The 27016-nt window shown below is 45.8% G+C and overlaps 2 protein-coding genes across 3 annotated transcripts in view; one reads left to right on the forward strand and one right to left on the reverse strand.

The window, feature by feature from the left end:
• Window positions 1–8230, forward strand: part of PNPLA1 (patatin like phospholipase domain containing 1) — a 61822-nt gene extending 53592 nt beyond the window's left edge. For both annotated transcript variants that reach the window (XM_012556465.1, XM_004379404.1), the window contains exons 6-8: window positions 2782–3418; window positions 6104–6190; window positions 8101–8230. In XM_012556465.1, the coding sequence (XP_012411919.1) occupies window positions 2782–3418; window positions 6104–6190; window positions 8101–8230 (854 nt within the window). The remainder of the gene's footprint in view (window positions 1–2781; window positions 3419–6103; window positions 6191–8100) is intronic.
• Window positions 8231–21058: 12828 nt separating this feature from the next.
• BNIP5 (BCL2 interacting protein 5) overlaps window positions 21059–27016 on the reverse strand; it is a 13599-nt gene continuing 7641 nt past the window's right edge. The window contains exons 6-10 of the mRNA XM_023734096.1: window positions 25654–25715; window positions 25069–25306; window positions 24075–24206; window positions 23114–23178; window positions 21059–21466 (exon numbers count right to left, since the gene is read on the reverse strand). Of these exons, the coding sequence (XP_023589864.1) occupies window positions 21059–21466; window positions 23114–23178; window positions 24075–24206; window positions 25069–25306; window positions 25654–25715 (905 nt within the window). The remainder of the gene's footprint in view (window positions 21467–23113; window positions 23179–24074; window positions 24207–25068; window positions 25307–25653; window positions 25716–27016) is intronic.

Below are 27016 nucleotides of genomic sequence, written 5' to 3' on the forward strand. Positions count from 1 at the left end.
GAACCCAGCCTAAGACAGCAGGGTCCCCTGATTTGGTAGTTGGATCTTGGAGCAGATACGGGTTCCCTGCCCTGGGGGACCCCTTCTCCACCTCTGGTTACAGCCTGGCTTCCTAGCTACCTCCACACCTATCTCACCTGTCTTTCCTGGAAATTCTTTTCCATCCTTTTCCACTCAGGGAAAGCCCTGGAGAAAGTTACAAACTGAGTGTCTTAGTCAACTAGTGCTGCTCTAACAGAAGTACCACAAGTGGATGGTTTTAACAAAGAGAAGTTTATTCTCTCACAGTCTAGTAGTCTACAAGTCCAAATTCAAGGCATCAGCTCCAGAGGAAGGCTTTCTCTCTCTGTCGGCTCTAGAGAAAAGTCCATATCATCAGTCTTCCTTTGGTCTGGGAGCATCTCAGCGCAGGAACCTCAGGTCCAAAGGATGCGCTCTGTTCCTGGCGCTACTTTCTTGGTGATATGAGGTTCCCATGCGTCTCTGCTCACTTCTCTCTTTTATATCTCGAAAGAGATTGCATTAAGACACTATCAAATCTCGTCAACCTCATCAGTATAACCTCATCACAGTGATAGAATTTGCAACACATAAGGAGATCACATCAGATTACACAATCATACAATACTGGGAATCATGACTCAGCCAAGTTGACAGATATTTTGGGGGGACACAATTCAATCCATGACAGTGGGTTTTTCAGCATCTCTAGTCTCGACGTTTACCAATAGCCCCTTCCTCCCACTCTCTGGAAACCCAGTGCCCTCTCACCCACTCCCCAACCTTCTGCCTTTAGCTGGGCATAGACATTTTGACAGATATGAACGGCAGTCCTAAACCCATTTAGGAAGACTGAAATTCTAATGGTGTTATTTCGGGCATCATCAAAAAAATTGGAGAGGTACATGAAGGTTGAAGGTTTTACTCCTGGCCCTAGAATCACTCCAAGTAGGAACAAACATAACTCATAAGGAAGAAAATATCTTGCACTGGCTACTGGCTATTTTTGCTTTTTCTTCCAATTCGGCTTTCCCGGTCCAGATTTCGCCTTCACCACCTAAATCCTCTTGGGTTTGGTGGGGCTGGATTTTTCTCCTGACACCAGAGGGGAGCAGGAGCTCCTGATGCACCTTGAGAAATTGCAGTTGGTGCCCAGAGCCACCTCTTACTCTCCACCTGCCATCTGGGAACAGAGAACGGGTCTGCCCCAGCCCACAGCCCCTGCCTGCCTGCCTATGGATGGGCATCAGCTCCCGCAGGAAGCCACACCCTGAGGGTGTCACCCTCAACTCATCACTCGCATCCTTGCATCCTCTTTTTCCTCCCTCCTAAAGGACTCACATCCACCTAATTATTCCTGCTGCCAGACAAGCCACCCTCTCCACTTTGGCCTCCCCTGGCAGCAGCTTTTTGCCAAAGGGAAGGGCGCTGCTTGCCGGCGTACTAGAAAATCCACATTCCCCACACAGACCCGTGAACTTGGGTGTTGAATGAAGCTGGAGCTCAGGGGATGCCTGGTCTACAATATTACCCAGCTCCAGGCATGCTGGGCCAGACCTTCCTTTCCTCCCCTACTTCCTTCCCTCCATCCTTCTCTCCCTCCCTTCCTCCCTCTCACAATTTGATACGTTTTGACATATCTGTGAAACCATCACCACAATCAAGATAGTGAACAATCCATCACCCCGAAAAGCTTCCTCATGCCCCTTTGTGATCCCTTCTACCCTCCCATTTCCACCACCCCCACCCCATCTCCAAGCAATCCGTGTTCTGCTTTCCATCACTATAGATTAGTTTGCATTTTCATATAAATGGAATCTTACAGTATGAATCCCTTTTTTTCTGGATTCTTTCACTCAGCATAATTATTTTGAGATGCGTTTGTGTTACTGCATGCCAATAGTTCACTTCTTTTTACTGCTGAGTGGCATTCCATTATATGGACATACCAAAGTTCATGTATCCATTCACCTGTTGTTGGACATTTGGGTTGTTTCCAGTTTAGGGCTATTATAACTAAAACTGCTATGAATATGCATGCATAAGTCTTTTTATGGACATATGCTTTCATTTCTGTTGGGTAAATACCTATGAGTAGAATGACTGGATCATAGGGTAGATGTATGTTTCACTTTTTAAGAAATTGCTGAATTGTTTTCCAAAGTGGTTGTACCATTTTACATTCCCACTAGCAACTGGATGACAGATCCAGTTGCTCCACATTCTCGCCAACACTTGGTATAATGAGACTTTTTAATTTTAGCCATTCTAGTGGGTGTGTGGTGGAATCTTATTGTAGTTTTAATTTGTATTTCCCTAGTGACTAATGATGTAGAGCATTTTTTCATTTGCTTATTTGCCATCCATATATCTTCTTTGATGAAGTGTTTATTTAATTCTTTTGCCCATTTTCCCCTAGATCTTCAATGAACTTTATTTTTGGAACAGTTTTAGATTTACAGAAAAATTACCTGCCTCCCCCACACTAGACTGTAAGCTCCAAGAGGTCAGGAACCATCATGTTTGCTTTTGTTCCCCTTCACCTCTCAGTGGCTGGTACAATGCCTGTGTGTATAGATACTCGGTAAAGATGCATTAAATAGGTGAGTTAATACACAATCAGATACTCAATATAAATTCAAGTACATTCAAGTATAAATTCAAGTTGAAAACCACTTATCCTGCTTATGAAAATAATCTGTAAAAGCATTTTTGCAAATGCCATGCTGATGCCAGGGGTTAGTAACACCATTTATTGCCCCATGTTCTTGTTTTTCCTAGACGCTGTTTACCTTAATTCTCCCTCCAAGAGAGTGATTTTCCCCTGGGTAGAAGTATACTGCCAGATAGAACTCGACCTTGGCAATGAGTGCCCTGAACACAGCAAGCCACGCCTCCAAACAGAGCGAGCCAGTCTGGAAGAATCCATGCAACTTCACACACAGTGGGCTCCCAAAGGGGATGGGAAGGGTAGACATAGCCCACCCATGTCCCCACCTGTGCAGACACCTGAGTCTACATGTGAGTGGCCTGTGGAGTTACCAGTTTCAACACCTATCTCTTCAATTGAGCAGTCACCTGCATCACCACTGGCCTCATCACCTTCACATTCTGCAAATGGCTTGCCACCTGTATCACCCGTACCACCTGTATCACCCCCAGCTGTGCAATTACCGCCCAGCTTAACATCTGACTCGTCACTACCCGTTACATCACCTGAGCTGCCACCTGTGTTACCACAGCAGCAGGTACAACCGTCTGGATCACCATGCAGATCTTCGTCCTCCGAGTTATCCACATCACCCAGGCCATCTCTGGAGCCTTCAGCTGTGGAAGCACTTCAAACATCGCCCCAATGTTCTCCTTCAGCATCACCTGCACAGTCACCAATAGAGGAACTGGACCCAGAACAGCCCCAAGGTATGGACCCTTGTGGCTTCTCATGGATTTCTCACATGTGTAACAACACCGTGGCTGATAACCTTTGCTTCAGAGGGGTGGATTTGTGAGGTTAGCAGAGTTTGCTTCAGTGGCTCTGCCTGTTATGAGGACAGGCCGCCACCAGGAGGCAGTGTACTTGACATTTGCTCATTCCCTTAATCCAAACCAAAACCCATTGCCATCGAGTTAATTCTGACTCATAGCGACCCTATAGGTCAGAGTAGAACTGCCCCATAGGATTTCCAAAAAGCAGCTGTTGAATTAGAACTGCCAACCTTTTGGTTAGCAGCCGAGTTCTTAACCACTGCACCACCAGGGCTCTTGCTTTAGTCCAGTGATTCTCAAAGTGAGATCCCCTGACCAGCTAGCTAGCTGTGGCATCGCTTGGGAACTTGTTAGAAATGAAAATTCTAGAGCTGCACTGCAGACCTACTGAATCAGAATCTCGGTGTGGGACCCAGCCATCTATCTTTCTTACAAGCCCCTCCAGGTGATTCTTTTGCACACTTAAAGTCTGAGAACAGCTGCTCTAGGAGAGTTTTATGGAATGCCTCCCTGTGAAAGCCACTGTGCTAGGACTGTACTACTCAAAGAGGGGTCCATGGACTAATGCCAGTCCCTGAACTGTTTGTTACTAGTTCACAACAAGATGAGAGCGTATATCAAGAGTTAGCATTTAGAAAACATTTACCGTAGTAAAATATTGCCATGACATCCAAGAGCTGAGTCATCTATTTTACTAACTTATTTGTATTGTACTTCACAAAAGTACTAGTCCATTATGGATTCAAAAATAATTTTTTTTTTTTTTTTAAAGTCAACTAGCTCTTCACTACAGATAGTTTGAGAAGCCCCACTATAGAGGCTGCAAAGATGAACAGTTCTTGATTCCCCACTCTCAGGAAATCTCCCCTCCGGGAGAGGAGATGACATGGATACCAACCTCAAAAATACAAGAAGAATGAATGAGTACTACATAATTAACAAAACAGTGTTGGAGGGTATTTATGGAGGAGAATAAGATCACCTGTCTCTGGGGAAACGAGGAGGGCTTCTTGGAGGAGGTGACAAGCAAATTGAAACAGGCATGATTTTGGCAGTCCTGGTTTGTTGGATTGAATGGGATAGAGTAGAAAGAGCACTTCAGATTTTGTTTATTCTAGAGACTTGGTTGCAGAGTGGGAAAGTGCAAGGTATATTCGGGATGAAGAGGATTCCTGTTTGACCTCTGTGGATGGTCTGGGTGAGGGCAGTGGGAGAGGTACCCAAATGGCGGACTGAAGCCAGGTTGAAGACAGCCCCCAGGGTCCATCAGCCAAGCTTCCCTAGGTATGGTGAATGGCAGCACAGATTAGCAAGTTTTCCCTGTTTAGGGATCTGCCCCAAGTCAGGAGTGACCCCTTCTCTGTAATAGGTTTACCTATAATTCTTTTTGTCACAATGAGACAAAAATATTAGGACATTAATAGTCAGAAAATTGGCCAAAGTGTACCACACGCCCTTTTATTTCCTGTTTAATGCACTGCATTTATTTTATTTTACTCACACCTGTGCCATTTGTTTTCAGGTGCCCGAGCAATCCTGGGCCCTGAGTTGGTGTTTCTCATTCATGTTTACCTTCACTTGCATTGGGGGTGGACAGAGGGTACCTATAGCCCAATGGTTCTCCACTGGGTGAGAATTCCCACCACCACCCCCAGGAGACATTTGGCAATGTGTGGAGACATTTTTGGTTGTCACAACTATCAGAACAGCCACAAATGTGTGCTACTGGCATCTAGTGGGTAGCAGCAAGCATATCACCTGGGAGATCGTTAGAAATGATAATCTTCAGGCCCCACCACTACCCACTGAATCAAAATCTCTAGTGGGTAGGCATGCTGCTAAACATTCTACAATGCACGGAACAGCCCTACAACAAAAAAATTATCTGGCCCTTAATGTCGGTAGTGCTGAAATTGAGAAACCCTGGTATAGCCCTCAGCTGAGCCTCAGCAGTAACATTGCAGAACGTCTGCGGGACTTTGGCAGAGCAGAGCCTACCCAGGGTTTGTTCTCATCAGTCATTTAGTGATGGCCTTGGTGGTGGGGGAGGAAGGGCAACAAGTCCTAGGAAAATCCAAAAATAAAGGAACAAGCCTCACTGAAAGTCGATTTGGGAGAGCTAGGGCCATCCAACAGGCCCCCAAACAAAGGAACTTCAAGTAGAGGAATCCAAATATATTCTAGATTATATTTATTTACATAAATACATATGTTACATAAATACATATTAATCTTCATATTTACTGTATCCCCATAATCATCAAAAACATACAAAGATATTGTGTAAGAATAATGGTCATATTCTCTATTCCAGTAAAAAAAAGATCATTATATAATACAGGTGATAAAAGTTTCAGGCTCCTATTTTCCTGAAAACTGTCCCTAACATGACGATTTTTTGTGAGGGAGTTGTTTATAATATTACATCAAAGGTCAGTATTGGTCCTCCCACAGATGGTGCTGACCTGGGTCTGAATCAAATCCAACAACCTGATTCTAGTCCTCACGTTTTGAGAACAAGAGAGATATTTACTATTGTTAAACGCTTTTATTTCAAGAATGACTAAGTACTCTTCCCCCACCCCATCTCACTCATCTGTCCTGTAATTTTACTTTTGGCTGTAGCTCCCCTTGCCGCTTCAAATCCCAAAAGAGCCACGCCTCTGGTTAATGTGAAGGAAACCATCTGCAAGCCTTGTGTGACGTAAGTTTCTTCTTCACTGGGAACTCCTACTTTCCTTTGGTCAGAGGTAAGAGCAAGGGCTCAGGGTTGAGAGGATGGTCCAGCTAAGTGACATTTTCCAGGGGCATAGCAAGGGTAACGAGTGCCCAGAGGCAATCTCTAAGTTGCGCCCCCACAACCCCCACCCAATTTCAAGATGAATAGACATTGATAGTCAGCAGAAATGCCTTCCCCTCTCGTGTCCAGCTGCCTCAGTCAGGTGCCGTTTATATTTGTGACACCTTGGAATGTCTTTCTGAGCCTCATCTGGCACTCCCTTGGACTTGTGCTCAGGGGCAAGTGCCGCCTCTGTCCCTCTCCCTCGCTAGGCCTCTGATATTCTCCATTTCTTTTGCCGCCCCTGGGAACAATAGGATCATATTCTAGTTTGTGTTATTACAGTCCACCCCTTTACATTTCACAGACCACCACCACCCCTCCTCTGTTCTTCTTCAGTGGGGGAAATATGCAGCAAATGAGCCTATTCATGTCAACAATGTCCTTCTATTCCATTCCCTCCTATCCACATTGGGGAATGCATCTTCTTTCAGCTCAGTGGAGAAGGGGCTGCCTCTCTTTGTTCCCCCCTCATGTTTTACCCTCAGTTCAAGAGAATTAGCAGGCATTCCACATCCTAGCCTTAGGTGGCCTCTGCATAGTATGCATTGAGCAGCTCTATCAAAAAACCAGTTGCCGCTGAGTTGATTCTGATTCACGGCGGCACCACGTGTGCAGAATGGCACTCCAGAGGGTTTGAAGGCTGTCACTTTTCAGAAGCAAATTACCAGACCTTTCTTCCAAAGCCCCTCTGGGTAGGTTCGAACCACCAACCTTTCAGTTATTAGTTGAGTGTTTAACTGTTGTGGCATCCAGGGACCTGGCACTATCGAAGGCTTCCCTTAATTCAAATTATTTTCTACCATGATTAAAAAAAAAAAAATCCATTGCGGTCGAGTCAATTCTGACTCATAGCGACCCTATAGGACAGAGTAGAACCACTCCATAGGGTTTCCAAGGCTGTAATCTTTACAGAAGCAGTCTGCCACGTCTTTCTCCCGCAGAGTGGCTGGTGGATTCGAACCACCAACCTTTCAGTTAACAGCCAAGCACTTAACTACTGTACCACTGGGGTTCCTTTTAGCATGATGAAGGATCTAATATTCCTATGTTAGAGATTATCCCCAGAAAATATTTTTTATAGTGCACATCAATTGTCTGGGGTCTATAACATATAATCCATTATTATCTTTAAAGTAATTATGAAAAGGCCTGGAGATTTATATTTTTTTAAGTTCCCTGAGTTACCCAGGTTCCCTTGATGGTTGGATGCCAATTGGGTTAGCCAACACAAGGCGCCGGCAGGAGACCAGAGGGTTAGACAAGAAGAAATTTGGGGTATTTCTCCCCCCAACCCTATCCCTCCTGCCTTGGAGCCGTTCTGGCAGTGGCTGGGCTTCTCTGAGGCCCTAGTTGCAAGGTCTGAGACACTCTTACTTTTGATGTTTCCACACCACATCATATCAAATATATTAAAATATACCTGCTTCCCACATTAAGTATAAATTTTACTATAAAACTTTTTTTAAGGTTTATGTACATTTAATAATGTTGAGCTTGGGCATAAATTATACAGTTTGTTCACATACTTTAAACTTTATTGCATTTATATATGACTGTGTAAAAGTTTAATTGAGTTTCCGTTGATTAGTTGGCATGATGTTACTTAAATAAATACTCACTGATTACAAAAAGAAGTTCCCTGGGGAACTCTGACGTCAGCCAAGGTTGTGCACCACAGCACTGGTGTATCTGCCTTTTGAGTTGGAGCAGGGCCTTGATGTTATAGAACACAGGACAGGCTGTTAACAAACCTCCACTTCATCTTTTTCCAGGGAGAGCCCTGCTAAAGACGCAAACTGGGGCAACAAGGTGCTCAAGAAGAACAAACAAAAGACAAGTGGCACCAGAAAAGGCTTCCCAAGACATCCACGATCCAAAAAATCAAGCGGCAGAATACAGTAAGCCTGGCTAATGTTTCCAAAATTCTGCAGGGAATGGTCTGCAGGAGGGTTTCAAGGAGTAGAGGGGGGGTCAGTATGGAGTGGGATTTAGGAGCTTGGACTTTGGAGTCAAACACACCTGACGTAAAATCCTTGCACTGCCATCTTCTAGCTCAGTGATCACGGTTAGGACACTTGGTCTCTCTGAGCCTCCGTTTCCTGATCTGTAAAATGGGAATGATACCAGCTCACAAGGTTATCGTGCTGGTAAAAGGAAATCAGCTATGTAAGCTGCTTAGCAGAGTGCAGGATGTGTAATAAGCCCTCAGCAATTAGTAGGTGTTGTGGTTCACAGGTTAACCTCTCATCTTCTGAACAGAAATGTACTTAAAAATCAAACTACACAGTTCGGTGGCTACATGAACTTCAACAGGTAGAATTCCAAGCTGATGCCAACTTACAATTAAAAGCCCTAATCAATGTAGGCCTGCTTCTTATAGCTCCTTGACTATATAATATTGTCATTGATTTGATCAGTTCATATTTATTGAGCACCTACTAAGTGCCAAGCATTCTACTGGACTCTGGGGATAATTGGTTAAAAGCTTGGCTGCTAACCAAAAGGTTAGCAGTTCAAATCCACCAGCGGCTCCTTGGAAACCCTATGGGGCAGTTTTACTCTGTACTATAGGGTCGCTATGAGTTGGGATCGACTTGATGGCAACAGGTTTTTTGCTGGGGATAATTAAACTTGATCCCTGACATTCAAGAGTTTATCCCAAATTGAACTTTAGACCAAATATAAGAATAAACATACTAATTTGATGCACTTTGAACCACACCTAAACCAAATCTTAATTTTTTATTGAACCATAACGTTGTTATTGAAGGAGCATGCACACATATGCACACACTCACAAATTCAGAATGCCAGCCTCAAAAACAAGTCAAACCAGGTAATTTTGAGCCTATTATTTTGAGCTTAGGCATAAATTATGTACTTTATTCACATGATTTAAACTTTATTGCAATCACATATGACTGGATAAGAGTTTAATTGCATTTCAGTGTATTAGTTGGTATGATGGACACTTATTTCACTGGATTACCAACGTGTTCCTTGAATGGAACAGACTTATGCTGCTATTGAATTTGCTTCAAGCCTTTATTGGTCGGAAAGATCCCTACATCATTCTAGGGAACATTCTGCCTGGTTGTTTCTGTCCAAGCTGGAGTCCCTGGATACACATGTGTTAGAAACAGAGAGTCAGAGGGTCACCCAGGTAGCCAAAAGTCCACTTCAGAGTCTGGGCAAGTAAGCTCTTGGTGGGTGGTGGGAAGTAGGATGGTGGAGAGGAGATTCTAGGAGCAGCTGCAGGGAGTAGACAGACTCAGGTGTCACTTTCTGGATTCAAGGATGGGCAGAGAGGGTGCAGGATCCAGTGGGTAGTTGGAGGTCCCTGGAGGTCATAGCATCAGTGCAGTCTGGGATTATTCTTACTCTATTCCCTGGTCTCCAGCCCCAGGACTTCCCTGACCTTTGAGTTTCCATCTCTTCGTCTCCATATCCTGTATCTGGGGGCTCAGGGTCAAATTTATTCATGGAAACTTAACAGATCTCCCAAGGATGGGGTACTGAGGATGATCTGGGAGCCAGGTCCAGACTCGAGTCCCTTGATTGCAGGGCCAGACCTTTCCACTACATCTCAGAGCATTGGCAACTATGCAGTTCAGCCGGAGCTACCTTGGCTGATGAACTTCTAGGAGTGAAAGTGTTTTGTAAAGAAGTAAGCTGTGATAAAAGCAACCCAATAACATTCATAAACTGTGGGAAACACTGTTATCATTGAGTCACACATCCTGCACCAGGCAAGTGCTTGTCCGCGGCTCTTCTTTATAGACCAGACTGTGAAAATGCCTGGAGGCCATTTACCGATTGACAGTTCTTAAGCAGTTCCTTGCAAATTCACTACTTTGAGCTTCAAAAGTCAGGTCACCAGCTGCTGTGGAGTTGACTCCGACTCATGGTGACTCCATGTGTGTCAGAGTAGAACTGTGTTCTATAGAGTTTTCAAAGGCTGGTTTTTCAGGAGTAGCTTGCCAGGCCTTTCTTCCAAGGCACCTCTGGGTGCACTGGAACCGCCAACTTTCCAGTTAGCAACCAAGTGCATTAACCATTTACACCACCCAGGGACTGGAAGGCCAGATAAGGGAGTGGAAAAAAGAGGCTCAAAAAGGTTAGGGATGAGAATGGGGAGTAATCCAGAAAAAGGAAAAATCTGCTCTTTTCCTTCCAAACTGTAATTACAAGAGACATTGTCATATACATGGGCTAGTCCTGGGCAAACTCTTGACCCTCATCTGATATCCTTGCCAACAAAGAGGAGAGGGTTAGAATAATAGCTGCAGGGTAGATGTTCCATATATTAATCAATGTGTGTGTACTTTTTAATCAGATATTCAAATTCATACTCTGAGTTGTATTAGACATCTATTGAGGAGCCCTGGTGGCACATAATGTTGCTATGATTTGGAATTGACTCAATGGCAACAGGCCGATATTTTTTTGGGTGGTGCAGTGGTTAAGCACTCGGCTACTGAGCAAAAGTTGGTGGTTTCAACCTACCAGCTGCTCTCCAGAGGAAAGACGTGGCAGTCTGCTTCTGTAAAGATTTACAGCCTTGAAAACTCTATGGGGCTGTGTATTCTGTCCTATAGGGTCACTGTGAGTCAGAATCGATTCAACAGCAACGGATTTTGGTACACCCAAAAGTACACTTATTATGTTCTAGGCACTGTGCACAGAGAGGTTAAGTAAGAGGCCCAATGTCACACAGTTGGTAGATGGCAGAACCAGGATCCAAATGCAGGTTGTCTTTTACCAGCGTCTTGATGTTAAACCACTAAGCAATACAACCTCCCAGGGTAGAAGGAGCACTGGAGTGGGAGTCAGAAATCAGTTTCTAGCCCTAGTTTCTCCATTTGGTCAGTCACTTTACTTCATGGGAGGCTCGGTTTCCCTATCTACATAAAATCTACCCTGCCTTCATCCTACAATTATTTAGAGCTTAAATTAAACGCTGAACATGCAGGCAACCTGTGTAATCTGAGTGACAAAGGCATGTCACATCCTTATGACTAGTACCCAGGCCTGTGTATGGGACATTGGGGTGGGTGAAGGGCCAGCTTGAGAGCCGGGGCACCAAGTGGGTTCTCCCAAGAGAAGGGAGCATGGAGAGGTCTCTGAATGCACGGAGGGAGAATGCAAAGAAACAGGTCACCTACTTTATGACTCTGGGCTGGGTAAGCCCTGTATTATTAGCCCAATAGAAACGTCGCTTGAAAGAGACATTATCCATGTTTTTTAAATTTTATACCTGCCTTCTTTATAGGATGAGCAATTTTATGGCTTTTTCTGACTTTAAAACCAGTATGCGTTCATTACAAAAAAAAAGTCTTAAAATTTAAAAAAACCTAAGAAGAAAGTAAAAATTTCCAGAAATCTCACTGCCAAGATGCTAATATTTCGGTGTACACCCTTCTGTATTTTTTAATGCATACTCACATACACAGGCATATGTTTTATTTTGTTTTGTTTTTTATGGACCTGGTGTCATGCACTACGTATTATTTTGTAGCTTGCTTTTTAACTAAATATATATTGTCACTTATTTCCATATCAAATAAATATAAATCTAGTAAGTGTGTAATAGTCCCATAGTATTCCATTGGTGTGGATATACCATTGTTTATTTAATCAGTCCCTAACTGATGGACATTTAGGTTGCTTCCAATTTTTTGCTACTATCAACCTTGCTGTGATAAATATCCCCACAAACACATCTTTGTGGGACAGCACAGAACCAGGAAACAGCACGGTCTGTGCAAGCAGTTAACAGCAGTTGCAAGGATGGAGGTAGGTAGAGGACTGAGGTGCACTTGGGGACTGGGTTGGGGCTAGGTCCAGCTGGTTTGGATGTCATGCTAACAAGGCTTGACTTCGCCTGTGGTGCTAGGGAGTCACCTCAGGGTTTAAGTAGCAGAATGACATGGTTAGATTTGAAAGTTATGGAGCATCCAAGAATGTGCAAGTCCACAACTCAGCAGTTCTCCGAGGTGGGCTCTGCATGTATATGCCTCCAGTTGCTCAGAGAAGGCAAATGACTTGCTCAAGGTCACACAGTAGGTGGAGGCAGAGCTTGGAACTTGAGTCTTCTGACTCCTTGCTTTTGTCTCATTTCTCCTCACATGGGCTCCTGCGAGTTCTCTTATCCAGGTCTGTTCCCTGCCCACTTGATTTCCCTCTGTTCTCTGCTCCTGAGACAGTTTGGGTCACTTACGAGGTCTCATCCCAACCGGATCCAGGAATACAGTCACCCTGAAGTATGGAATTCCCCAGGGTGTCCCTGGAGGCCTGATACTGCCTGTCCTGCCCTGGGAAGTTATGCTGACTTCGGGGCCCCATCGACCCAGCCTCCTTTCTGCTCCCGCCTGCCTCTTCCTGGGTCACAGTCAAGGTCAACACTAGCCCTGTGCCTTGTGCCACTTAGAAAAATGGCACCCCTTCCTTGGGGACTTGACTGCTAGCTGTTGGAAATCTGTCGTAATATACTGATTTTGTTACAACAAGACGTTGACTGCCAACTGCTAGGAAATTGAGAAATGACGTACAGAGCCACAGTGCCTGTGAGGTGCCTGCCCCTGTGCACCCTACCCTTGCACAGTGTACAATCTGTGCAACTGTCCTCAGCACTTTGGAGGCCACTCCACCCCACGCCCTTCCTGAAAAACCGAGTGTTAACTTTTATAAACAAAATAATGTTTCAAACTCTCTTTAATCACCTCCCAGTGGAGGATTCCATTTGTCAAACAGCCAAGTACCCTCGTATGATAAAGCCAACCCCCTAATTGGCTGTTTGCTATAAGTGGAGATTTCCAATTTCCATGCATTGGGTTGGCTATGATGGGGCCTGACTACTTGCTCAGAGCTGCCCAAAGCTTATGATGCTGGAGAGGGTGTCCTCTCTTGAAGGAGGATGAGGAAAGTCCGAGACTGGCTGACTTGGGAATGATGAATCCGTGTCCTTTTTCTAGGAAGCTATGAGCTGAGAGAGAAAACCTGACCTGAAACAAGACAGAAGCTGAGGACCCTGAGGTGAAGGCTTCTCCCCGCTGCTCTCAGATGCCGTCCCCTGACCTTAGGCCTTTTGGGGACCAGGGGCAACACCCACCACCAGACCTGATGGTGTGAAGGTTCCTGTTTCCCTTGAAGAGAGCCTACTTGTCCAAACAGCCTCTCAGCTTTCCTGCGACCCTCTGGACCTTTCACCGCCTGCTGTGGACCATTGTGAAGGCAGCTCTGAGAGCACAACACAGACTTCCCTGGGCTGGCTGGGCTCTGGGCCTTCCTCCCAGCCTTGCCTGAGTTCACTCCTCACATGGGCCAGATCACCCCTAGCTTCCCAGGATGCAGTTCCACAGAGCAGAACTCTGTGAGTCAGGCAGGACTGAGCCACGGATGCCCCTCTTGTCTCCTGCAGTGTGACCTCCACATTTCCAGCTTTGTCAAGAGGCGAAGTTATCCTCTTGTTTTGTTTTGCTTTGAATTCTTACAGTACACTAAGGCTGGACTGGAACACTAGAACACTGCCCGCCCCTCCCTTCCCCACCACCACCTCAGCTGCTCACTGGAATGAAATGATGAGGTTTGTCTGGGATGCTGCCTGGACATTGGGATCTTTAAAAGTTCCCCAGTGGATTACTTGGTCAGCCAGGGTGGAACCCCACTGCCCTGAACTTCCCTGAGTCCTGGTGTGGAGTCCCTGGGTGTTGCAAACAATTAACACACTCAGCTGCTAACCAAAGTTTAGAGGTTCGAATCCACCCAGAGGCACCTTGATAGAAAGGTCTGGTGATCTACTTCTGAAAAATCATCCACTGAAAACCCTGTGTAGCACAGTTCTACTCTGACACACATGGGGTTGCCAGAGTTGACTTGATGGCAACTAGTTTGGGGGATGGTTGTAGAGGAAACCAGGCCAAATCTCCCTCTTTCCCTCTCAGCTGTTCACGCCTCAGTGAAAAGGTTCAATAAGAAAGACACCTTTAGCTTCTATTTCTCCAGCCTGTCCAGAAAAAAACAAAATTAGCCTTCCTGCTCCCCAGAGAGGAGTCCCTAGCTGATGTAAACAGTTAAGCTCTCGGATACTAACCAAAAGTTTGGAAGTTCAAGTCCATCAGAGGTGCCTCAGAAGAAAGGCATGGTGATCTACTTCCAAAAAATCAGCCGTTGCAAACCCTGTGGGGCACAGTTCTACTCTGCACACATGGGGTCATCATGAGTCTGAATCGACTTGACTGGCAACTGGTTTTTTCTGGTTTTGTTTTGGCTCCCCAGAGAGCAGGCAGCCTCCAGCCCTATCCTGTCTTGGTAAGGGCTGCCCACAGGCCTCAGATGAATTTAACAAATCCTGGAATGCAAAACCTAGAGCAAATGGCTGGAAGACAGCCCTAAACTGGGAGTAGGGGGCTGAGGAGGATATGTGCAAATTTAAGCTCAGGTGGAGCGGGAAGCAAGGGGCCGAGTCCTCCCAAGATCCTTCTAGAAGGGTCTGCCTGGGAGAACCTAAATGTGCCTTTGTGAGGTCTGAGACGAGAAGAGTCAAAGTCCCAGGTGTTCTCACATCCTCTGCCTACTCTGGTTGATCCTGTGGCCCAGAGCAGTAAAGGAAAGCGCCCTGGAGGCTTGTGTGGTAGGGAAGAGACCGGGGGTCCCTGGAGTCTCCCACCTGGCTGCAGTGTCCAGGTCATTCCTCCAGGGGTCGCTCTTGCTGTTTGCAGGCGACTTCTGCTCAGAGGCCTTGAGGCTCACAAACCAGGGCGAGGGAGGGAGGGTTCTCCCCTGCACAACTTAGGAATGCATTTCCCTGGTATGCAAGGGAGAATTGAACTTTATAACAATGATTGTTTTAACTCAAAGCTGTGTTTACAGCCCAGATGCTCTTAATGTCAGTTATGCTACAAGCATCAATAAATCCCCTTGCATATTTTCTTTCACTTTGTTTATTCTCTTTTCCCCATTTTGAGGTAATTGAGAGAATGTTCTTGCATTAGTTTTGGGGTTGCCAGATAAAATACAGGATGCCTTGTTAATCTGATTTTCAAATAAACAGTGAGTAATTATTTAGTATATGTTCCCAATATTGCAATTATTTGGTGTTTACCTGACATTCACATTTAATTGGGCCTCTTGTATTTTTATTTGCCAAATCGGGCAGCCCTAATTAGTTCCTTTCTCCTTTTCATGCTATTTTTTAAAAACAACATTCATAGATCATTTTTTACAGGCCAATCACTGTGTTTTGAAATTGGGAGGTCTCACAGGTGCTGAGGCCAAGGCTGGGTGCTGTCTTGTCTTTCATACATGCATCTCTGGATACCTACAGCACAGCCCGGAGTCCCTGAGTGACCCAAGTGGTTAACGCACTTGGCTGCTAACTGAAAGGTTCGAGGTTTGAGTCCACCCTGAGGTACCTTGGGAAGAAAGGCCTGGCAATCTACTTCTGAAAAATCAGCCATTGAACACCCTACAAAGTGCAGTTCTACTCTGATGCACACGGGGCCACCATGGAGTCGGAGTCGACTCAGCGGCAACTGGTTACAGCACAGTCCTCCCTGTAAGTCAACTGACTCCTCTAGCTCAACCGGTTCCTGGCTGACCCTGTTACCTCTGCCTCACCTCAGGCGCTCAGCCTTCTAACTTCTCAGGGTGAGGAAATTAGATTAATTATGTCATGATGTCACTTGTGAACCTTTTTGAAGCCCTTTCAAAGCAGCAGAACCTCCCATGCAATGGGCCGTATCCTTGTAAAAGCCTCCATGGCATGAGTTGAGGGAGGCCTACCCTCAATCTAAGGCGGTGGGGACAAGTGCCTGTGGTTACCAGAAGCAGAGAGAGACAAGAAAGGATCATCTCCTAGAGACTTCAAAGAGAACATGGCCCTGCTGACACCCAGTATTCGGACTTCTAGCCTCCAGAACTGTGAGACAATAAATTTCTGTTCTTTAAAGCCCCCCACTCTGTGGTTCTTTGCTTTTGTTTATTTTTATTTTTATTTTTTTTTGTACTGCAGATGAAGGTTTACGGAACAAATTAGCTTCTCATCAAACAATAAAACAATTAAACACCTATTGTTTCGTGACATTGGTTACCATCCCCACAACATGTCAACACTCTCCCTTCTCGACCTTGGGTTCCCTATTATCAGCTTTCCTGTCCCCTCCTGCCTTCTAGTCTTTGCCCTGGGCTGGTGTGCCCCTTTAGTCTCGTTTTGTTTTATGGGCCTGTCTAATCTTCAGCTGAAGGGTGAACCTCAGGAGTGACTTCATTACTGAGCTAAAAGGGTGTCCGGGGGCCATACTCTTGGGGATTTTCCAGTCTCTGTCAGGCCAATAAGTCCGGTCTTGTTTTTTGTGAGTTAGAATTTTGTTCTACATTTTTCCCCAGCTCTGTCCGGGACCCTCTATTGTGATCCCTGTCAGAGCAGTCAGTGGTGGTAGCCAGGCACCATCTAGTGGTGCTGGACTCAGTATGGTGGAGGCTGTGGTAGTTGTGGTCCATTACTCTTTTGGACTGATCTTTCCCTTGTATCTTTGGTTTTCATTATTCTCCCTTGCTCCCGAAGGGGTGAGACCAGTGCAGTATCTTACATGGCTGCTTACAGGCTTTTAAGACCCCAGATGCTACTCACCAAGGTAGAATGTAGAACATTTTCTTTATAAACTATATTATGCCAATTGAGCTAGATGTTCCCCGAGACCATGGTCCCCACAGCCCTCAGCCCAGTAATTCGGTCCCTCAGGAAGTTTGGATGTGTCTATGGAGCTTCTATGACCTTGCCTTGGACAAGTTGTGCTGGCTTCCCCAGTATTGTGTACTGTCTTACCCTTCACCAAAGTTATCTGTGGTTCTTTGTAACAGTAGCCCCAGGACACAGCACACTGAGGATGGGATGGTGAAAGAGTATCCAGAAAGGGCCCCAGGCAGGGACAAGGATGCTGACCCCCTGCATGCAGGCACCAGATTGTGACAGATATGTCAGTTGGGTCCCTTCTTGCCCCTGTCATGAATAATCCAAGTCAGACCTTGGTACAAGTCAATTTCTTTATTTGCTCAAATCATACGGTACAAAAATGAGACTCAGATGCCAGCATCAGGAACTCATACCAAATACTTATACAGCTTAAAGAACATAATTCCAAATAAGAAACTGTGTACAAAAGGTTCCTGCCCTTCATTTCAAAACTTATTGTGATCCTTCACATTTCGGTGCTGTGTTCCTGGACACTGCGTAAAATAAATAAATCCATAAATAGCTCCTCTCTCCCTCACTTCCCAGAAGCAGCAATAAACACGAAGTGACTTTCAGAACATGTTTGGTTGGACATTCCAAAATCTTGCTTTGGGTTGGAAGCCAGTCCCATCTAAATACACAAGGCCTTTCTGCCTTTGGCTTCTCTCACTCCCTAAACCCACCCCAAGGTGCTCAACACAGCAATACAATTTATACCAAGGGTATTAAAGTTTGCCATCCAAGTTTTAACACCCTCTCCCCTATGGCCATGTGTTTCAGGAAATGTCCAAGGGAGTCAGATGTCTGTTCACTGCCCTGCTAAGTTTGCATGTAGATTTAGACACATGGCAACGTGCCTACGTTGGTAGTGAATTGTCCCATCTGAGCCAAGCTGTCGAAGATGTTCGTCTGTGTAGAAGGCAGAGCCTCTCTCAACTCACACCTTACCTTTCTGTAAATACAAAAAGGAGTCCTCTCCTCAAGACATTTTATACTGTCAGTTGGAAAATTGCTGTCATAAATCTACAAATCCATGTCTAGAATGTGAACAACACCTCCTTGAGTAAGGTGCTTTGGGGCAGTGCACACCCATGCAACCATCCATGGTGGTCCTGCTTGAGCTCCTCTCCCATTTCCTGAAAACTACCCAGATTGTAGTTACAATAAGAAAAACAACATACGTGGAACGCTCTCACATCCATTTTCTCACTGACTCCTAACAAACTCCTTGAGATAGGAGAGATGTGTGGCATCAGCTCCATTTTTTTTTTTTTTTTGGTTGACTTGTAGAGCACGGGGTTAGAGGGATTCCAAGAGACCCTCTAATCCAAGGGTTCCCAATCTATAAATTTCCCCCATCTGGAGCCTGCAGAGTCCCTGGGAGGTATCTAGCAGTCCACATGGACACCAAGAACTACTGGCCAACCAACTGCATGATGTGTTGCACATGGATACACATCTGTTTAAATGCGGGAAGGTATTCTGGGAAAAGATTCAAATTTATTTTTAAAACTGAGACCCATTTTTAACAACTTGAATAATGTCAGCAGGCCTTCCACATGATAATGGACATATTTCTTAGCCCCTGTGGATCGAGAAAATATATGATGACCAAAAAAGATTAAGGATTTAGTAACTCTTTTAAATGAAAGTAAAAACCAGGAGACTGGCCCAAGGACACATAAGTCAGCACTAGGACTGGCCCCAGAACATAAAGGTCCTGACTCCCGGTCCAGTGCTCATGCCCAGTGCCAGTCAAGGTAGCGCCCCCATTTCTCCCATAGCCCCCAACTTAGAGTTGCAACCACTGGTTGTACAATTCCAACTGAGGACCAAGGCCTCTCAGGGAATGCCTGGCAGATTTGCATGGATCTCAAGAGATCTCCCCTTGATTCATTCACTCATTCATTTGGTGAGAACGTAAAGATTGCTTTCAGCTCAGTGGGATATATTTAGCCACAGAGTGAAGGCACTCACTACCTCTCTTTCAAGAGATTTCCACATGATAGAGCCATAAGGGGTCTGATGCGTCTAGTTCAGCCTGGAGTCCAAGGTCTGGAGAAGGAGGGGTCATGTGCAAGGTCTTGCAGCAAGTTTGTGGCAGGGTCAGCAGGTGGAGCCCTGGTCTAACTCACAGTGCTCTTTACCCCCAACACAGCTTCTGCATCTAGTTTCACGAAAGAATGCTTTGTGCTTTCTCAGTCTCAATAAATCCACAATGGTACATGGACATAGAATGGTTGTTCCCTCTTGTCTTCAGTCAAGTCCATGAAGCACTGGATTGGGGCATTAAGAAGCATCTTCAGGGTCTCCTCCTGGCTAACACTGCCAATTGATTGGCCGGTTCAAGGGAATTTGGGCCCAGGGCACAGCTTTCAATCAATCTGGACTTTGGCTCTCAGGACTTGTGATATTCTAGGAGGAGAAAAAGAATACAAATTTTAGCCACAGCCCAATTATTAGTGGGTCCCTTATAAGCTGGCCCCATAGCCAGAGCTTCGCCCTAAACCTTCCTTCACTCTGGTAACAACAGACATATCATCCCATCAACATATCACACTAACTCCCACCTCTGAGTCTTTGCTCATGCAATCCCTTCTGCCTACAGTGCTCTCCTGGTCCTTTCTCCCCATCTAAAGCCTCTCCATCCTCCAAGGTCAAAATCAATGCCTGCCACTTCCATGAAGCCTTCCAGGACCAATTTGCTTTGCTGACCTCAGTTACCGCTCATTTGGCATTTAATCGCTATTGAATTTTGTCATTGGTAAACATTTTGTCTTTCACACTAACATATGAAGTTTTCAAAGGCAAGATCCTCTACAGGACCTCACAGCACCTTGCACACCTAGGCACATAGGAGGCTCTCAATAACTATTGGTTGAATGAATGAGTGAGTGGACAAATGAATGAATGAATGGTTAATAAAACCAGAAGATGGAGTTGGGGCTACTGACGATGTCGGAACTGATCTTTCTATAACATCTTTCACAAAGAACTCAGATCACTCCGTAGTGATTACCTAACCCAACCTAGAAGGAAAATTATCTGTAATAGACCCATTCTCCAGGAGAAAACACTTAGGCAGAGAAAAGAGAGGTCTGAGGTCACGCGACTTCCTACCAGGAAAACAAGCAAACGTGAAGCAAAGCATTGGAGTGACTAAGTACAGCTCTTATGAAACAAGACTGGCTTTCTCAAGAGACTTATCAAATGGCTTCTAAAATAATTCCAGGAGAGGAAGATGCAAGTGTTTTTGAGTGATGGTAACATCATTACAGTAAATGTCTGGTTTCCCAGAGGAACATTTGAATGTAGAAGTTCTGTCACGTTTGTTCCACACCAACAAGCAGAATGTTTTATTCCCTTAAAGTCGCACTTTCATTCATTCATTAGCTTCTACATTATTGATCTGAATCAAACGTCTGTTAGCAGTTTATCTTCAATAAATTTGAAAAGGGTGGGGGAGAATCAGTTTATCAGAGTCCACCAGAAAACGTATGAAAACTCAAGAATTCTTTTCTTTTTTTTTTAATCAGTGATAAGTATTATCTATAAAGTGAAAAATCTCAGAGCCTCTAAGGGAAGGGGGATTATTAGGAAAAACTTAAAACCAATCAGAATAGTGAGGGTGATAGCAGGGAAAGGCTATTCTTCAAACAACCAAGGGCAAGGTTGGTGAATGATCAGTTTCTGGAAACCTCTCAGAATTAAATAGCCCACAGAGCCTTCTTGTCTACCTCAACCATCCCTTAGTTGATATACGGCCTTACTTTTCTTTGTTATTTACTTTTTATGATAGTCTAGAATTGGGAAGCCAAGCTGCAGAACTCATGAAATAATCAGAGGGCAAGCTAAGATGGTAGCCAATCCAATACTCCCTACTGATATCAAAGAGTATAAAAGTGTTCGAGAGTGGAGCCAAATAAAGAAGATGGTGGTTATGAAGTACAGCCAGTGAGGGTTTTGAAAAAGAAAGATCATTGTGGTTTAGAATGGTCTCAGAAGGCCTCAGTGAGGAGGTGGCATTTGAGCTGGACCCTCAAAGTTCTGGATAAGAAGGGGAGGGGAGAGGACAGTAAGGAGATCCCACTTGAGGCCGACCGTGAGCCTGTTACTTGTGCCATATTGCCACCGCCATTCCCGCCCTTACTCACCAGCTGGGCCTCCTTGGCTGGAAACCGGGGGTAAACATGCCAGCTGTAGTGGCCTAGGAGATGGACAGTGTAGCTATTGTTGCCAGCAAATTTGTTAGCCAAGCTATCAGCAAACTGGTAGCACCTCTCATCAAGGCCTTTGTCGGGCTCAGGGGGGTGGGCTTCCCGGCTCTGCAGGGTAGCCATCAGCTTCGTGAGGGAGGAGTCAGAGAGCTTGTAAAGAAACGTCTTAAAGCTAGGGTGTTGCCTGATCTGGAAACAGAAATGAAGGCAGGCCATCAGCTTTGCTGGCAGGTAGTCCCCTCCCACCAGCTGCCCCTCCCCCAACTCCATGCAGCCAGGCTGGGTGCCTTATTGTCCCGGAATGAGCTCCCCTTGTTAAATTCCTCCACCACTCCTAGCCTCTCAGACTGTGTTCTGCAAGGTCCAGCTTAGAGCAGCAGGGCAAAGTGAAACAAATACCAGTGTCTGGGTTCAGATAACTAATGCATAAATCACATTTCATAGCGGTGTGACCTCTCTGAGCCTCTGTCATTCCGTAAAATGGGAAGAGTTATAGCCCCCTAGGGTTGCTGGCTGAGTCAACTCATGGCCACCCCATGTGTGTCAAGTAGAACTGTGCTCCGTAGGGTTTTCAATGGCTGATTTCTCTGACGTACATCGCTAGACCTGTCTTCTGGGAGCCTCTGAGTAGGTGTGAACCACCAACCTTTTGGTTAGTGGCCAATTGCTTAACCGTTTGCGCCACCCGGGGTTGGTGGTGGGTCGGGTTAAGTGAGACAGTTTATGTAAAACTCTTCGGCACAGAGTAGATGTTAGATGAACGTTAGTTCCTACCCTCAGCCTCCTCCAGCAAGCTCCCTGCTCTTAATACTTAACCGTCTTAGGTTAGGTTTCTTCAGAAGCAGACCTAAGTGAAGGACTTGGGTGCAGGTAGTTTATTTGGAAAGTGGTCCCAGGAAACATTGATGAGGGCACAGAGACGTAGGACAAGGATGAGAAAGCAGCCCACCCAGGGTGGCAACTGGAGCTTAATCCAATCAGGGAATTCAGGGAGCCAGTGTAGAATACACTTCTCAGAGTTATCCCTCCCAAGGGGCAAGGGAGTTGGGGTATTTATACACCAACTCCCATCAGCCATTGCTTGAGGGCTACTCTTGGGGAGAAGGGATAGTGTTAATTCCAGCCTACCATGTAGGGGGCAAAATGCCTTTGGAAGCCAGTCCTCGGGCAATAAGAGGCAGGTGTTGGCAGTTGGAAGTTGGGCTGGTGTGCAGTACTGGTAAGGAGAGGCACCAACACCAATTATTCATCTATGACCTGAGTTCATTCCGGACACCTCTTCAGGCATCATTTATGTTTGTTTCACCAAGGAGTTTGAGTTCTTCAAGGGCAGGGAGTCTTCTCTTACAGGCTAGCTAGCAGGGGAGGAAAATCTACAAACTTGAAAGAACTGGAAACCAAGTAAATAAAAACGTGTGGCCAAGAAAGAAGGTGAAAAGGGGACAGCAGAGAATGCGATCAGAGGGCTGGGAGGCCAGACTTATAGGCAGAAGGAGGTTTCCAGAGAAGGTGGGGCACGAGCTGAACTTCACAGAGGACTTGGATTGGGGAGGACCTTGCTGGCAGGGGGAGTCACAGGAGCATTATATTATTTTAAACTAACATCTATCTCATCTGCTACATGTCTGGCATTTTCTATACATAAAATTGGCTATAAAATTTGCCAGGTAGGTATCTATCCCCCATTTTGCGAAGAAAGAAGAAACTGAGGCTCAGAGAGGTTAAGGTACAGGTCAAGGTCACCCAGAGATGCAGAGATGGGCATTTAACTCAGGTGTCAGTTGTAGGTTGATGAGGTTCCCAGGGTCGACCTGGGGAGGTCTGAGTGGCCCTTACCTGCTTCCCCAACTGGCCATCCACTTTTTGAAGAAGAGCCACCAGCTTCTGGATGATCTGCTCTTCTAAGAAAAATAAAGAAGGATTGAGGGGCCGTTGACTGGAGTCTCCCTAATTCCCTCCCCACAATAAAGTTCTGCAATGACACATCTATAGATCAAAAAAAGTATTTTATCTCTGAACCACAGCCCACAGATGAGTTGCGAAAGGCAAAGAAAAATCTTCTCCTAAACTAGGGTTGGGACATGAGAGTTTCGTTTGGGTTTGCTATATAGAAATAGGATGGGTCTTTGGGTTTATCTGCCAGGCCCCACCCGTAACTACATTGGTTTCCACTTGACAGGTGGAGAAACTGACACCTTATCCAGTTGGGACCAGGAGCAGCAAATCAGAATGCAGGAAGGGGAAATGCCATGGCTCCTGGTGTAGCAGGAACACACCATTGCCCTGGGTGGTGAGTGCAGCCTGATTATACTTGATTGTAAATATTCAGGAATTCTATGAACCAGTTGTTAAACTATTGGCAGCTTGAAATAGGCCATGGTGGGAATATTTAAAGCACAGACATCTGCAAATGCTACAAATCAGGACTTTTTTTTTTTTTTTCCTATAGAGCTTGTTTCCCAGCATACCACTGGTTATGAAATATAGAACAAGCCAGGAATTTTATATGAAAAAATTCAATCAAACCAATAGATGGGAGTGGGATGGGGGCTGGGGGTCAAGTTACAGCCCAAGAATAGTCAGGTGTTCTCTACGTGGAAAAGACTCTCCACTGGCAACCGTGCCAACAAAAGCTCCAGTTCAAAGGCCAAGTCTCTGCCCACCCCCGTTCTAGAGTTTCCTGGGGTACTGGTCAGCTGCTTTCCCAAGCCCTCCCTTGGATTCAGCCTGTGAAAATCCATGCAAATGAGAATCCCTCAGGGGGGCTGTCCCAGGTGAGAGCAAGGGTAGTACTAACTAGATTCACAAGCTCCTTCCAGCTGAGGTTCCCCTTCTGGTTTGTGGCTTCTGGTCTGGGAGGGCAGTTCTGGGGAGCCAACTGGTCCCCTTTCTGCAGGTGAAGGCTTCTGGAACTTGACATCTTCTGAGTCTGAGGGAGAAAAGGAATTAGTGTGAGTGTGTTTTACATCTGTCTCAAATCCACAAACACACAGCTGAATACGGGTTCTGACAAGAAACTGTTAGAAGGCCCTGGCCAGAGAGGGGTCCTGGTTTACCAGGCTCCTCAATGAATGTCCTGCCTCCTTGGACCAGCCTTGGAGGAGATCACAGTATTCTCTGCCCTCTCCAGAAATCGAATTCTTCTTTTTTCCACCAAACCCCTCTGCCTCCTCACAGTCTGGGAGTTGGGCACTTGGGAAAACAGTCAAGCCAACAGGTCCCACAAAGTGAACCCCACCCCGCTTTTACTCTGTGAGACTTTGCAGAGTCAGCCTGTCTGAACCTCACTTTCTCCATCTGTCAAATGGGGGTAATAAGATTGACCTCTTAGTGTTGTGAGTGGATTAAATGAGATAACGTATGTGAAAGTGGCATACCATAGGCACTCTATAAATGTCAGGGGAATCATTGTATACAGCGGCCCTCACGCTTTGAGGTACTAAAAAACAGAGGTCCAGGCCCTATCCTATCCTGGGTCTCCGTATTTTTTTATTAGCTTTCCAGGTTATTCTGATAAATAACCGGATTAATTCTGATTAATCTGATTAATCTATTAATTCTAATTAATAACCACTGATCTGATATCATATTTAAGTGTGTGGATGGTGGGTCCTGCTGGCAACTAGCCCCTACCCTCTCCTATACAGCCCTCCCATACCTCCCCACACTGCTCAGAGTAGAAAGCGAGTCAAGACTGAATGCAACACACAGTTGACCAACCCTTGCCCTAGAGAAAGCCTCTAGAACCAGAGGCAGCCTCCGTGTTGCATGGCAATGCCAAGCCTGCTCACCAAGGTAGGGAATGGAGGGCCAATGGTCACCAACACACAGGGGCAGAAAGCTGGGCCTCTTGGGTGTCCGGGCCTCTGGGCTGGAAAAATCTGCAGCTCCCACTCTCTTGGCCTCCTTGGAGCCATTTTTCTTATGAGAAAAGGCTCTCCTGAAGCTGGACTTTTTCTCTTGGGATTTCTTTCTGAAGATGGGGGCTGGGTTTTTTACAGCCACCTCTGGCTGCTGGGTTTGAAGTCTCTGTGGGGGAGATGAGAGAAACTGAGTCAGGACACCTGACCTTGAGGAGATTGCAGATAAACTAGGAAGAGAGACCAGCATCCCCTGAACAGCAGACCCACTGAGGGCTAGAGGGTGTGGGGTGTGGCCCAGACAGAAGAACAATTGATGCTCAGAGCTGGGGAAAGAGGTACGGTCTGTGGTGGTCAGGGAAGCTTCAGGAAGGAAGAGGGACAGGAGCCAAGCTTTGGCAAGATGTAGAAATGGTAGGATGGGGGTGGGAGTGGGGGAGCAGGGAAGGTCTTAGGCCAGGCAGGGGTGGGGATGTTCATAGTGAGGGTCAGGGTCTGCATGCGGAATGTCCTCACCTTCTCTGCCCCCTGCTCCTCAGCATCTTGGAGTAGGGCAAAGATCTTCTGGACGAATTCTTCTAAAAAAGATCAAAGTGGTTGTTTACATTTTAGTACTTAGAAAGCTTTCCCATGTGGCAATTTTCATTTCCTAAGGCCCAGTTGGCAACCTGGGAGATCCTCAGAGTCAGGACAGGGCTTCACACCCCAATCCCTCCCGGGTGCTAATAAGTTTGCTGTTGTGGTTGCCTCACCCCACAAACTCCTCAGGGGTGGCCTGAAGGCTGAGCTGGCTTCCTGGGAACAAATATTCACTTCTTCCTTCAGCAGTGAGGGCCAAGTTACAAGTGTGTGGTTAGCACAGAGCCAAACAGACCTGGCCCTTGCCTCCAGAAGGGGCCACAAGTGTGTCTGGCAAGGCCTACTTCTCACACCTCCCTCCTCTTCTAGGCATAATGGGGCCCCTTCCAGTTCCCCTTAAAGGCACATGTCCTGTGAAAAGCAAACTAGGCCAAATGGCAGGGGGAGGGTGGGAAGCAGAGATTTATTTAAAAGTATTTCAGACACACAGAACTGACGGTGATTTATATGATCCTCAACCTGGCTCTGCCAATGATAAAATAATAATAATGACGACAGCTGCCATTTATTGAGCCTCTCTCCCATGGCCCCCATGCCCTTCCAATCCTTCTTACTTCCCCTGAGGCTATGCTTCTCAAGCTGGCCTACTTGACAACAGCGACAATAACAAGAAATGGCAGCTAACATTTATTATCGGCCAGCGGGTACCACCTTAAATGCCTTATAGGCATTAACTCATTTGTTGTTGCTGTTAGGTGCTGTCAAGTAGATTCCAACTCATGGCAACCTCACGTGACAGAGCAGAACTGCCCCATAGGGTTTTCTTGGCTATCTTTTCTTCATTGTTGCTTTAGGTGAAAGTTTACAGCTCAAGTTAATTTCTCATACAAAAATTTATACACATATTGTTATGTGACACTAGTTGCAATCCCTATAATGTGGGTTTCCCATGTCCATCCAACCAGCTCCTGTCCCTTTCTGCCTTCTCATCCTGCCTGCAGACAGGAGTTGCCCATTTGATCTTATGTATCTGCTTGAACTAAGAAGCACATTCTTTACAAGTATTATTTTATGTTTTATAGTCCAGTCTAATCTTTGTCTGAAGAGTAGGCTTCAGGAACGGTGTTAGTTCTGGGTTAACAGAGCATCCGGGGGCTTTGGCTTCGGAGGCTCCTCCTGTCTCAGTTAGACCGTGAAGTCTGGTCTTTTTCATGAATTTGAGTTCTGCTCCACACTTTTCTGCCACTCTTTCAGGGACTCTCTGTTGTGTTCCTTGTCAGGGCGGTCATTGGTGGTAGCC

The sequence above is a fragment of the Trichechus manatus genome, unplaced genomic scaffold (genome assembly GCF_000243295.1).
Source record: "Trichechus manatus latirostris isolate Lorelei unplaced genomic scaffold, TriManLat1.0 scaffold00065, whole genome shotgun sequence".
NCBI lineage: Eukaryota > Metazoa > Chordata > Mammalia > Sirenia > Trichechidae > Trichechus > Trichechus manatus.